The 13,830-nt window shown below is 35.5% G+C and overlaps 1 protein-coding gene across 1 annotated transcript in view; it reads right to left on the bottom strand.

The window, feature by feature from the left end:
- Nucleotides 1–13,830, bottom strand: part of UBR3 (ubiquitin protein ligase E3 component n-recognin 3) — a 102,547-nt gene that overhangs the window by 86,523 nt on the left and 2,194 nt on the right. Inside the window, exons 2-5 of the mRNA XM_053982631.1 lie at nucleotides 2,858–2,997; nucleotides 2,308–2,466; nucleotides 1,170–1,313; nucleotides 510–559 (exon numbers count right to left, since the gene is read on the bottom strand). Of these exons, the coding sequence (XP_053838606.1) occupies nucleotides 510–559; nucleotides 1,170–1,313; nucleotides 2,308–2,466; nucleotides 2,858–2,997 (493 nt within the window). The remainder of the gene's footprint in view (nucleotides 1–509; nucleotides 560–1,169; nucleotides 1,314–2,307; nucleotides 2,467–2,857; nucleotides 2,998–13,830) is intronic.

Consider the following 13,830-nt stretch of genomic DNA (forward strand, 5'->3'; position numbering starts at 1 on the left):
AGGTTACTCTACCAGAATTTAACTTTCTTCCACTTATTTATTAAAGCTCAACCTAAAATGAGATTCTCTCCTTTTTACTCCCACTCCATATGTTTGGTAAGTAAGGTCAAGTATACACATGGGAATTTATCTACAGAGAAATTCTCACTGCTGCTATCACCAGTTCAGCTGGATTCTCAAGTGCTAAAAACTGCTAACACCACTCATAGCAATACCTGCTCTAAGTTTGCTTTAATCAAGCCCAATTTACTTGATAGTGATTTCTGGAATATCTACACAGGTTTCTTCTCCATTACATACATAAATTAAACTGGAACAGCATTAGCAAAACTCAGGATTAGTAAATCAAAGGCATGAAATCTATTCCTTTATACCTCCATTAGTCCTAATTACTAAAATTGGGATAATGTATGGCAGATAGAAGATGTAAGATTCGTGGGATTTGGCTGCAAACATTCTCTCCCTTCAATATTCTGTTGCAGTTCATTACAGTCTTTAAAAAGTCTCACCTCATCTGAAGAATCCCCTTGTCCTGATGTTGCCATACCACCTGCCAAACCTTTTGAAATAAAAAAGTTCAGAGATTCTTTTCATAAGTCTTATATTGAAAATACAGTATTTTAAGAAATTTAAACCAGTATGAAATGAAACACTACATTAATGTTCTTTAAAAGATACATAGCAGTGGACTGAAGTTGGAGTAAGATTTCCAAGCAATACAAAACCAGGGATTTGCAAATACATGCCATTGGAGAACTTCAGTGAGCTGTGTTAACAAACATTCTTTCTGAAATTGAATAAAAAAACTCTGATGGACTTCAGTGATCAAAAAAATAAAATCCACAGAACCTTTATAAGAAGAAGTGCTGTGGATTGATAATCACTTTGTGGCAGTGGCAAAATTCCACCATGAGCAATTACATCTTGCCTACTCAAATTCCACTAATATTATGGACTGGAAAAATGGTGCTTAGCATATTAGCAACAAGAAGTTAGTATGCTTAGATTTGTTGATAGAAGTAAGAGTCCTGTAATTTGGTAGTGCAATAAATAACAGGTCATTCTCTAAGTTTCATTAAGATTAGCTCTTCTTAAAAATAAACCCAAAGCAGTTTATATAAAATTCATCAATAATCAAGTCTTCTCTTAAAATATTTTTCCACACAAACCTTGAACAGATAATGTGCTAGTTCCAGCTCCTTGTTCCTGCATATTACATGCAATTTTATCCTCAGGAAATGCCAACCCAGAGCCCTTCAAAGCAAGGAGGTACTTTTCATGACTTTTCTTTGCACATGCATTCTCTCCAACACCTTGAATACAGACATAAAACAGTATTAAAGTACAAAAGCAGCTCCTTGGTTCATATGCTTCACACTCTATGCAAGCAATCTAAAAAATGGCCCACAATGTTTTAATTTAATAACACATATTCTCCATTTCAAGAGTCCAGATAAGCATGTCTTGCTTTTCATTCCGTTTCTGTATTTCTGCATCAGGAAATCCATCACATATAGGAAAGAGAAGTAATTAAATCACTCTCATTTGAATACTATAACAGGAGAGAAAAAGGAAGGAAAGAATAAAGAGAACTGCCCCTGAGGCAGCTTTACTAAGTGTTCCTCCTTTCACATAAAGATTTGGGGATTGCCTGTTCTTTAACTAGCTGCTGCCCAAGCCAGTTATAGCAACTTAAAACTACAGTAATTATTATTTGCTCTGTACCTATGCAAAGGACTCTTAATCACAAGAAAATAACATGGAGTTAATTTACACTAGGGGTTTGGGGTTAGTTGTGACTGGCCAATCTTTTCAGATTCATTGTGATTTGGTATAGGACTGAATAAATAATGAAGGGGTGGGGTGGGTAAAGTTTAAGAAAAAAAGATGAAAATTGCACAGAAATGCCGGACAGACAATGGCCTTTTGCCATTCTCTTCAGGTCTAACCTCTGTGAGAGCAGATCCCAAAATGAGTTAGACATATTCCACTTCAAATAACCTTGTTATGACTAATTTGGAAGTACTAAGCTAGAATGGGTTTCTTATAAAAACTTTTTTGAAAAGATGTTTATTTATACATTTATTTGGGACACAGATCAGATGTTTGCTGTTACAGGTCTTAATAACAAATGTTTCTAGTCACTCCTGAAGCACACTCTCCTCTCAATGTAATAGCCTTAAAAATACACTTTTTTCTGTGTTCTGAGATGTCACAAATATGCAGACACTAAAGTTATAAACAAAACTTATGCCCTTAATTCTTCATAGTTTGAAAATCTAATCATTAGAAATAACACAAACATACCAGAGCTAAGGTCTTTGTAGAACTGTTGGCTAGTTAAAACCTGGGTAAGAACTGATCTCATTGCACCTCCCATTTTGGTCAAGTCTTCTAGGAAGGAAACATGAGGCTCCAAAACCTGCAGGATTTTATGAAGGTCTTTCTCTGATGGCAGATCAACAGCTGAAAACCACATAAGAAGAACTTTTGGTATAGATGTAATATAATTCAGCCAAAACTGTCACAAGCAGAACAGTTACAACCACTGGAAATGAAAATAATTTATATATTCATAATGCTCTAAAATTCAGACATACCAATTTCAAACTATACCTCATTTCATTTTCTGGAAGAGCTCAGCACAATGCTAGGTAACCCTTAAAACATATTTAAGCATGCCAGCAGGTAACAAAATCAAACCACCCAGTCAGGCTGTAATTTTGTTAGGAAGAGAGGTACAAAATACAATGACATAAACTATGGATAGCATTCATATACTGTGTCTTCATAGACTGCAAAGCAAGAGCTAACAGCATGGTAAAATATTCTAGATACATGCAAATTCAAAACATACCAGGCTCATTATATCCCTCTCTTAAATGCTGAATCAGACTAAAGATGAACTGTGGAAGAACTAATTCTGACATCATCAACAAGTCTTTCGGAACACATGGAACATTTGAATTTGATTTAATCCGGTGTCTTTTACAAAACCTATAAAACAGATGAGAAAAATGTTAGCCAAGCACAGCTCAGCAGTGTTAACATATACTAAGAAAAGCATTCCTTTTTCCGTTTTTCAGAAAGTAGATGCTTTTACATTAAAGGTGGAATGGAAATGGTATTCTGAAATTGCAACTACTCTGTTCAAGCCCATTCTGATTCTGAGGCCAGAGAATTATAAAGCTGCCAATTTTTTTTCTGCTGCTCAAAGTTCACATATCTAACATATCAGCTTCTTCCCATACGTATCAGAAGTATCTTCCACTGAACAATTAGAAGAACACTGACTTTCTTTTCCTTTCTGTGACATAATCAGAGGTTCGACTGATTTTTCAAGTCCCCATTCAGATAATGACTTTTAAAAATGCCTTTTGACAATAAAAACAACTTAAAAAGGCATAAGACTTTGCAGGATCAGTGTGTATTTCAAATGTACGGCAACTACAATTTACAAAATCCTTACAAAAATCTTTCATTTAAAAAGAAAAGAAAACATTTATTCTTTGGAAAATTCCTGCATGGTAGTAGCTGAGGCTTGGCTAATGCCAGTGACATGATGCTGAGCCAAACCCCATTAGAGCAGACAGAATGATTTCCTACTCACTTAACATGAGCCTGACTCAAGAGACACTGAATACTTTTCAACTCCCAAGCTATTTTTAGAAAGGACTTATACCAACATCAAAGAGTTATTTACCCACATCAAAAACCACACTAAACAAAGAATAGTCTAAAAATACATCACACAAGAATAAACTTTTACTGAAAAGATTCACTAGATTTTACTAATAATTTTTCAACACAAAAAATGAGGAAAAAATACAATTTTGTTTGACTATGAAAACTTTTCCAAATTTATGCCATGGTTTCCAGGAGCAGCGTGTTACTTTCTAAAACTTAAGCCTTTCTTCTGTGAGGACCATTGAAGAATCATCTTCAAGAGAAGAAGGAAATAGAAGAAAGGCAAAAAGAAAGTAGATTAATCAAGAAAAAAAGGCAAAGAAAAAAAAAAAAAAAGAAAACAAAGGCAATACCAGTCCAACAGTTAAAATGGCAATTCACAAAAACAGCTAGCAAATCCACAAGATTAAAGATTAAGAGCTTCTCCTTTGCTTTTGCACTTTACAAATGAGACTTTTTATTAAGAAAAGGTACGGAAGGACAGTAATAGCCAGTTGATTTGCTATTTGTATATACACCCAATATAGCCTTGGAACAGAAAGAGCTCACTGATGACTGACAACTTTCTGTTAATTAATGTCCAAATAGTGTTCACTTTTGCTTTCCATATTACATTCACAGAAGTTATGAAAAGTCATTCCATGTTAACTGTGCAAGTATGGACAAACAGCACAATTTGCAACTGCAGGGAATTCAAAGGGGCTTGTAAAAGTCATTCACTTTTTCTCTTTAGTCATCCAAAATTTATCTTTTCCACATACAGAAACCTGAACTGCTATAAATCACAAATGTGGCTTCATCTATGCTAAAATATGGTATTTCATACTTTTAAAGTAATTGGTTTTCCTTTCACCACTGGGTGAAGAAGGGATCAAAAGTAAATAAAGATCCAGAAGACACAAAAGGAAGGAACTATTACACAGTACACTCTAAAATCTTTCACAGCCCACCACCCCCCATACATTTTACATTCTGTCAAAAGATGTTTTTCACTGGTTATGATCACAAGCTAAGGAAACCACTGTAACAAAACACACAGGTAAAGTAAATTTGAATCCCAGTTTCTGCTAAACACAAGGCTTCCTTCTACAGAAAATAAGCTCTGTTCCCCATGAGGTCTGTCAACATGCCAGTTCTGAATCCATCACAACAGAATCAGTGTTAGAAGGGACCCAGAAAGATCACCGAGTGCAACTCTGAAGTGAACGGTGCCTACGGGAACTGAACCCACGACCTTGGCATTACTAACACTGTGTTCTAATCAACTCAGGGTCATGGATTAATGATCCCAAATTTTACAGATCCTGAAAATGAAAGTTATTAATATGTTGTCTCTTGAGAGTCTCAAGAAAGTATTATTGAATTATAAGGTGTGCTATTATTGCTACATTAACACGGATCCTAGAAGACCGATAAAGGACCCAGATTTAATTCCCTGTAAGGAAAAATTCTTTCACTGTCACATGCATAAACCACAGCAGGTTCAAACAGGAAACAATTTCTACATATCAGGCCCTAAACCTTAAAGTAGGAACACCAATGTAATTTTACAAAAGGTGCCTTACTCTGTATTTATGGTTCAAAGGCTACAGTGTTAAAGTAGTACAGTCCGGAATTACCCAAAGTTCTATTGCAGAGTGTTATATTAATTCCTCTATAAATATTGACGGAAGTGCCAGACAATGACTTGGAAGGTCTTCAGAGTAGGAAGACAGCAGTTTTAACTAAGGAAGAGACTGACCCCAAGCTATGCATAGGAAGAAACAAGCTGGGATTTCTTATACGGGCCAAAAAGGACACCTGGACAAACTCCTCAATGGGTTACATGGCCACTGGACAAACAGCAGCCAAAGCTATTCCATAATCAGATCCTTATATACTTCTGAAAGAACTTCCTTACCATAGCACCATCTAAAGAATTGTACATCTACATAAATGTGTGTTTCAAAATACTTCTGAGACTATCAAAACAGGCCTTAATAGGCAACAAAAAAGAGCACTGCCCAGATCTCTCCTGGTACCATCAAACCCCTGAAATCCACCCCTTGCGGCAGGCAGAAATGTCTAATGAGGGGCAATGAAAGGTGGATATAATCTAGATAAGTATTTGTTCTGAAGAAGCTCAAAAATTATGACCAAGAGGGAGACTTACAAGGTAACTGACAGATCACCTTGATCTAAGCCTTTTAACTTGATTTCAATATTGCAAAATACTTCTTCAAACAAGACTGTAGTTCTTATCCAATCTTTTAGCAGTTCCTATTTCTTGCACTATACAGTCTTCAAATATTTTTAGTACTATACCAGAATGATGTTTAAGAATGAGTATATCAGTTAGAATGTCAATTCAATAGACAGAAATATTCAAGCCCTATGTATCTGAAGGTCTAGCATGAAAGTATTAAAACACAGGTCCACAGGAAGACAAAACCCATAAACTTTATTCCATATTCTTTTCTCTGCTTGAAAACTATATTCTGGTTTGGATTTTCTGTGTATTTTCCTACCTTTGAAATCACTTTTTCACAAAAAGATAAAGCTAATTTTAGCAAAAGGAGAGAACAAACAGTAAACTTGCAATTAAATAAAAACTTAGGTTTAATAAAGAGTCTTCTCCATACGACTTCAAATAAAATTCTGACATTTCTTACACTGCATTAATATCTTATTCGTGAAATGCAGACCATTGCTGACATCTACATGAGTAAGCAATACCATTTGTTATAAACATAAGCAGCATTAATATCTTCTGAACAACTTCAATATCAAACTTTCCAGATTTATTCCATTCTTTCCTACTATTTCCATTTTTAATAATTCTACTGTGAATTTCAAAAATACATTTTACAAGCAGCTTCAGGTAAAATAACTCCTTTAGGCTACAGCTTCACAGCCTAGTCAAACTAAATCAGTCCTGCCACAATTGTGTCTTCAGCCCTCTTATTTTTTCTAGCACTTGACTGATCCTGTGTTAAACCAGCTCAGAAGCTAAGCCAGCAGAAGTTATTTACTTATAAGAATATGTAAAAAAATCTCACTGGGCCAGTTTAAATCCACTAAAACTCAAAGACCAGTCTCCTTGGAAATCACACTGAAATCCCCAAATAATTTTGCCATCATTCCTTTCCTTGTTAATCTGACAGACAGCAAAACACAGAGAACAAAATAAACCAAAATCTCAAAGACATGCAGGAAAATGCCATCCTGACCAACCAGCACAAGAAGTAGATACAATGTTCACTGGGGAGACAATTCCATCACTTCAAAGGAGAGATTTTAAACTCCGCAGTTAACACAGCAGCTGATAAATGCCTTCAGTACCAGCCAGACCACACCTTTACAGCATTTGATCAGTCCTTCATCCACTACATCCCACAGTGTCTCAAGTTGCAGCTGCATTCCAGAGACTTGACATAAGTTCACATATACACAGATGGACTATTTTTACCCTCACTTTTCTCTCACTATTTTGTCCCCTGCCTCCCAGTGTTTAAAAGGCATTTGTTTTAAAACCAGATCATAAGACTGTCAAAAGAAAGCACCCAATTTCACATTCTTAATAGTACTACAGCACTATGAGTACCTGACTCTGACAGAAGCTTTTCGGGATGAGGAGCCGGAACCCAAGCGACAGAATCCCAATTGAAACTGGTGGAAATCAATTCTTAAGCAAACAAAGTAAAGCTCTATGTGATTCTTCAATTCAGCAAGTCATACCTAAACTGAGTTCTTATTTAAAGCATAATATATGTTTCATATGTACATATATGAACAGTATGAATATATATTCATACTGAACATATATATATACAAAAGATTGGATAAGAACTACAGTCTTGTTTGAATATATATTCATACTGTATACCTCATGACATCATGTAATGTTTCATAAAGTATCCAAATGAAGTTTTTAAAATATGAATTCAACATAACTTTTTTAAAAAGTATATGTCCTGTCTCCACTGTAAAACTAACACACAAATACTACTCTTACATACTCTGAATCTACAAAACAGATTCAAGATACAAAGTACTTTTTGAGTGCTACAATTGTTTCTGAGTTGTTACAAACTCATTACATCATTTCTAATGTGTTAAAATGTTTTTCCCTGCTGTTGCAGTTCAAATATCAAATCAAATCTTAATTCAGAACAAAATGAAACTTTCATAATCAGGCTTAGAAAATTATCTGGATGAAAAAGGGCTTTGATATAGTGTAGGGTTGCTTTACGTAAATCCACTGTCCCTAACAATAACAAATACAGTAGTAACTCTGAAGAAATGCAGAGAAATAAACCTACTGTTCATATTAAAATCAAGTTTAGCATGTTTTCCCCACACACCCTAATAATTATATTTAATTAGCTACATTTCTTTCACCTGCAAAACAGGCTTCCAAAAGTGAATCAATGCAGTACTGACTTCAAGACCCAAGGAATGAGCACTCTTCTGCTCTTTATGAAAACTGCAAGCTACAGAGTTCATAGACAAAACTGAATACTTGCATTTCTGCTATTAGGGGCAAAGCCAACTGAAAAGATGTCAGTCTAACTCTTCTAACTAGAAAATTTCTGAAGCAGAGGCAACAGAGTGAATAGTGGAGGACAGTGAAACACAGCAGAATAACTAATGGCTTCTCAAGAAAAAAACCCAACAACTTTAAAGGACATCTTTTCAGGCTTTAAGCTTTCATGACAAAGCTGACTGGCCAGGTTAGGAGGCTAGAAATCAGAGATTGGACACTAAGAAGTTATTCCAATCCTTGCAGAACAGCGGGAAGAGAGGCAATGACTCATAGAAGCTCACTTGGTGCTCAGTGCTACATCAAGTGAAGAAGCACACCAGTTCAAAGAAAAAGCAGATAAAGCTGCTCTACAGAGCATTTCTAGTATTCTCTGTTAGTCCTAAGACATAAACATCCTGTATAGTATATAGACAAAACTACAATTTTCCTTAGTATTCAGGTACCCATTATCAATCAGAAACAGTAGATTTGGCAGTTTCAATTATAAGGCCTTTTTAAAGAAAAATTGAGTAAGAACGAAAAGGAATGGACTTCTGAGACCCTGAAGTACGTGGACAGTACATCTACTTTAAAGAACAAAAATCAAGTTTTCAAAATACAGTTAACAAAAACATTTTCAGGTTAAGAAAATTCTCCCAGGAGAATTTAAACAGGTCAAACATATAGCATGTAGTACTTTGACCCAAATACTTCATATGACAAAGTTCTAAGCAACTACACAGTGTTAGACAAATGCAAAAGCAACCTTCATTTCTTCAGGATTTGAGTAAGATGTGTGAATTTTAATAATAGGTATCAACTTAAGCTTTGTCCAGGCCTCCAACAGACAAGGCATATATAGAAGTAATTTGCAGTTTTCTTGGAAAGTATTTATGTATTTCATGCTGGAGCTATTATCAGTGCAGGCACTGTGCAGAAACAAAGAGGTGCATCCTGAAGAAGGCAGAAGTTCACTTAGTCCTTGTTGTTGTAATACCCATTCTATTAATTAATTGCAAAGAAAATTAATTGTTTTCAAAGCTTAGTACCAGAACCCTCTACAGAGAAAGGCACCTGAGCTACCATTATTTAAAATCACCTGCAGCTGTCAGACACTATTCCAGGATATTTAAAAAATATAAAATCCCTGAATCTGTACAAGTGATAAGGAAGTATGGCCTGAAATCTGAATCAACCTATATGGTCATTGAGAAAGATCAGAAAAACAATAGTTCTTTAGGAATGTGTTCCCTCAATATACTCCCAAAATCACATTTGCTCCATTGCCAACAGATCCATTGGCAGCTCCATATAGATCAGATATATACCAGACAAATAACAGTCTACCCTGACGTAGTGAACTTAGAATCCTGGGCATATGTCCATGAAAGGCATAAAAGCAGCTTTACAATTTGGTGGTATCAAAGTAAAGGAACTGAAAATCAACACTAGCTAGCCCAAATTTAAACAAGACTGTTTCAGACAGCTCTAAAACACAGCTCTTCTTAAACTGAATATATACCAAGGCAAATTATAAAAGATATAGACAAGTGAAGCCAAATTTCAGGCAAGGTAAGATATATAGCAGTCATATCTTGTGAGTTCAGCCTTCATAGTACTGCTGTGTTCTTCAAATCAGACTGTACCTATCAGCAAACCTTTGGGATTAAACCATTATTTAAGTTTGTTCAGTAACTAACATAGCAATAGTTCAGGCTTCTAAATATTTATAGTTATGTATATTGATATGTTTCAACATCTTACTGATGACTCTGAAACAACTATACATTACTCCAGAGGTATATGCATAAAGTAACAATACATCTAGTCAGGTCATAGCTCTAAAGGTAGTAATACAACTAGCACTTGGCTGTTAACCATTTGGAATACATCTCAGCAAGTAATTGAGAGGCTGATGTAGTCCTAATTAGAGACATTCTTAAAAGGAATCAAGCCAGGCAGGTTTGAGAGCTGACTGTATGACATGAGAGACTTAACTGCAATGTCTTTTGCTTTCCAAGGATAAGGCCTAACATGACGCTCTATGTAAACTACTCAGTGTTACTGTGGAATCCTAAGAAGCAATACATTATCTTGAGCTTTATGTCTGGGGGAGGCATGAAGGAGGACAGAGGAAATCAGTTATTTATAAATGCATGGTAAATTCTAATTCTGTGGTCCTTGTGAATGCCAGTATGAATTCCTGTACTTTGTATGTGGACGAACATGGTGGAGGTTTTGCTCTGAAGTGTCACATCCATCATATGTGACTATGGATTTATCGAAACCCTCACACTAAGCTAACAGCCACTACAGCTCAGACTTCTCTTCAGTCCCTCCTTGGCAGTCCAAAGGACTTCAGTCACAGAAAAGCTGCATGGAGTTGACAGAGACACCACTTGTACCAGCTCAACAATCCTGAACACACAGGCACTTAAACAGCATTTCATGAAACTCAGAGACTAAGCTAAAGTTGGCTACTTGGAGGCTCTCAGCCTGTTGATAAAGCATCTGTTTCACCAACCTCTTGAAGAAAGTTCCAAAACAGCACACTTATCTCTTTGAGGCTGCATTACCAAACCTAGCCAAGGTCCTGGAGAACTGAAAGCTTCTCGGTAATTGTTAAACAAGACAATTGGTAGAGCCACACTGGAAGGGATGGCCTTGAAGCAGCAACATGCTATATATATGCTAAGCAGGTGATTTGCTGTTGTGAGACACTCTATAAGACAGCCAAGTAATCCACTTCGTGCCAGTAAAACAATATGTCCCTGTATGTCCCAAAAGGCAGCTACAAGCAGATCTGACTTTTCTGATCTTAAGGGGATCCCAGTGTCACAACCCAAGATGGTAAAAGAGACCATTTCTGAGAAACATGCACAGAATGCATCCAAAGATAAGTAGTAATAATAGCTTTCTCAAGAGAAATCGTCCTTTTTTATGGTCACTCTATTTGTTAAAATTTTTACTTTCTAAGATTTTCATTTTCTAAAAGTCTAGAATATGAAAAAGTTCCTTTACTCTTACTTAGCTACAGAATGTAAAAGAAATATAATATAATCTTCCATAGCTCTCAATCTCTGAAGTATCTCTGAAAAGGAATAAAAGGAAGGATAGAATTTTATGGGGACAGAATAGCAAAGATGATCAAAATTAGGTATCCAAAATTTAACAAAAACATTCAATAATCCTTGGCAGGTGCAAACATTTTTAAAACACTGAAAAAATCAGAGCCATTTCTAAATAAATTAAAGCAGAAAAAAAAACCAAGCCATTTAGAAACAGAATATACTTCTCATACTTGCCAGCAAGAGGAGGCAAAGAGAATTGTCTGGCCTTTTCATAAGGGGATCACTGTAGAACCAACAGATACATTTGTCTCCAAGAGAGACATAATGATGAAAAAAAAGAAAACAGAGAGAAGTCTCATCTATTGTGGAAAGATAAGCAGGGATCAGTAAAGCCAGAACTGCAGGAAGTTTAGAGCTAGGTACCTGAAGGTGCTTTTGAACATACAGCATATACTACCAATCTGTGAGAGTTACCTTTCTTACAACTATAGGATTTTTTACTTGATAAAGAAACAGCCCACTCCTGCAAGTGGAAATGAGTAACACCTTAGTCCCTTTGATGTAAGTCATAAGAGAAGACAACACTATGACAATGGAGCCATTGGCTGCCATAACTATCAAGAATTAAACAAAAAAACATCACTGCAAAAATTAATAAACAAAATTCTTAACCTGGCTTTTCACCTTTCAGGATATGCAACCCTTGATGAAGGTATTATTTGTGTTGTACTGTAACGCAGTACTAAAACATCTGCTTTCCACATGATTAATTTAACAAATATGTCAACACACTGACAGACTCTGAAACAGGACACAGCAGCCCACAATAGCCAAAGTGTTGAGGCTCTCTAGTATGTCAGGTTATTGTCTACAAACTCAGAGGGGAATCAGAACAAGACAGCCATAGAAACAAGATGGTACTCTGCAGTAACAGATTACTGACTAGTTATACTCTTATAATAACCATATGGCATATTGCTTTCTTCCAGTTTATTTCATAAACTATAACTTTCATTATAATAAAAGACCATTTACTAACCAAAAAATACTCCAGTCTGAATTTTCCCCTGTCCAACTGCATGGGATTTTTTTAATCCAACAGATGAACTCATTCGAACTATAAGCATATGTCTATTCAAAATGCTTTAGAACTGAAGATTTTTGCTTCTTCAGAACATTATTAATTACTTCTGAAGGACTTGCTAAATTTCATTTGCAAATAGCTAGATACCATATGGGAGACAACTACAAACTATTTCTGTCTCCTGACATATCAATGGATTTTAAAATCTATTCAACCTTGCCACAGGTAGAATTTTTGATGCTTTCACATGCAGCTACATTTACAAACTTGGATATTTTCTAAAGTCTACATTACAGTCTAGTAGATCAGACCAACTGCAATTAACTTAAACATGAAAAACACTGAAATCTGCATGGAAATCAAAGGTTCAAAAATGTGACAATCTGATTTTTCTAAAACAAATGAGAATTACACAAGGTACCTAAAGCAAATCAAGGTACATAAGGCAAATCAGTATCCATCTACTATGCTATATTCCAGCTTCTTTTTATAAAGGCACCAGAAATAAAAAACTAACACTCAGGTATCCCTATAAAGCAAATTATATATTTAATTAATACTACAAGATTAACACACACTCATACTCTAGGATAAACCATCTCTAGATTTACAGTAGCCATCCTAAAGGCAATGAAAACATATTCCAGATTCTAAACTGGAGAGATTTCCTTTATAGCAGATCAGTTAACTAAGACTTCATGAACAGTATTTTTGAGCTGCATCAAATAAATAATATGAAGACCAGATAACAAGAACAGAAACAAAAGAAAGTTACTATAATAGTCATATACAGCATCTACACAAAATTGTATCTGAATAGACAGATGGTAGATAAAGTTTGTAAGTAGGCTCCACATTTGATTCCCTTGCTATTAATAGAAGCCTAGGCTGTAGTGGCCAAGGTTATATCAGGCTAGACACACTCCAGTTTCCTAAGTCCACCATGAACACCTCCTAACTTTGACATGCAAAGCATTACCTTTGTAATTGTGCACTTGATTTGTGTACACAAAGTTAAAACACTACCTAAACATGCTGCATTGTAGCAATTCAAGTCAATAGGTCAAACTCTGTGTTTGCACACATTATTTTTTTTATATTGGTTTAAGCTTATTTTACTTTGTCTTGCACAGCAAAGTTTCTAGTTCACTTAATTGCAATGGCTTAACATCAGTTCTTGTCTACATAAGCAGAAGTGACCTTATATTAAATGCAGACACCCCATATGCTGTCATGTATTGCCTTCCTTATATGTCCAAGAGGACTGGAAAAATCTACTGTTCAATGTCGAGTGTTGTTTCTGAACAAATATGCAATTCTTTAGCTTTAGTGATCAAAACTCCTAAAGGGACCTACCTCACAAACAAAACAATTTACTCTCAAATTCTACCATTAAAAGTAATAAGTAGGGTACATAGAAATGAGATTGTTACTCCCTCGAGGTTTGCATCTGCTTACATTGCAAATTTAACAGCGTTTTTTAT

This window comes from Vidua macroura, chromosome 7 (genome assembly GCF_024509145.1).
Source record: "Vidua macroura isolate BioBank_ID:100142 chromosome 7, ASM2450914v1, whole genome shotgun sequence".
NCBI classification, from domain to species: Eukaryota; Metazoa; Chordata; class Aves; order Passeriformes; family Viduidae; genus Vidua; species Vidua macroura.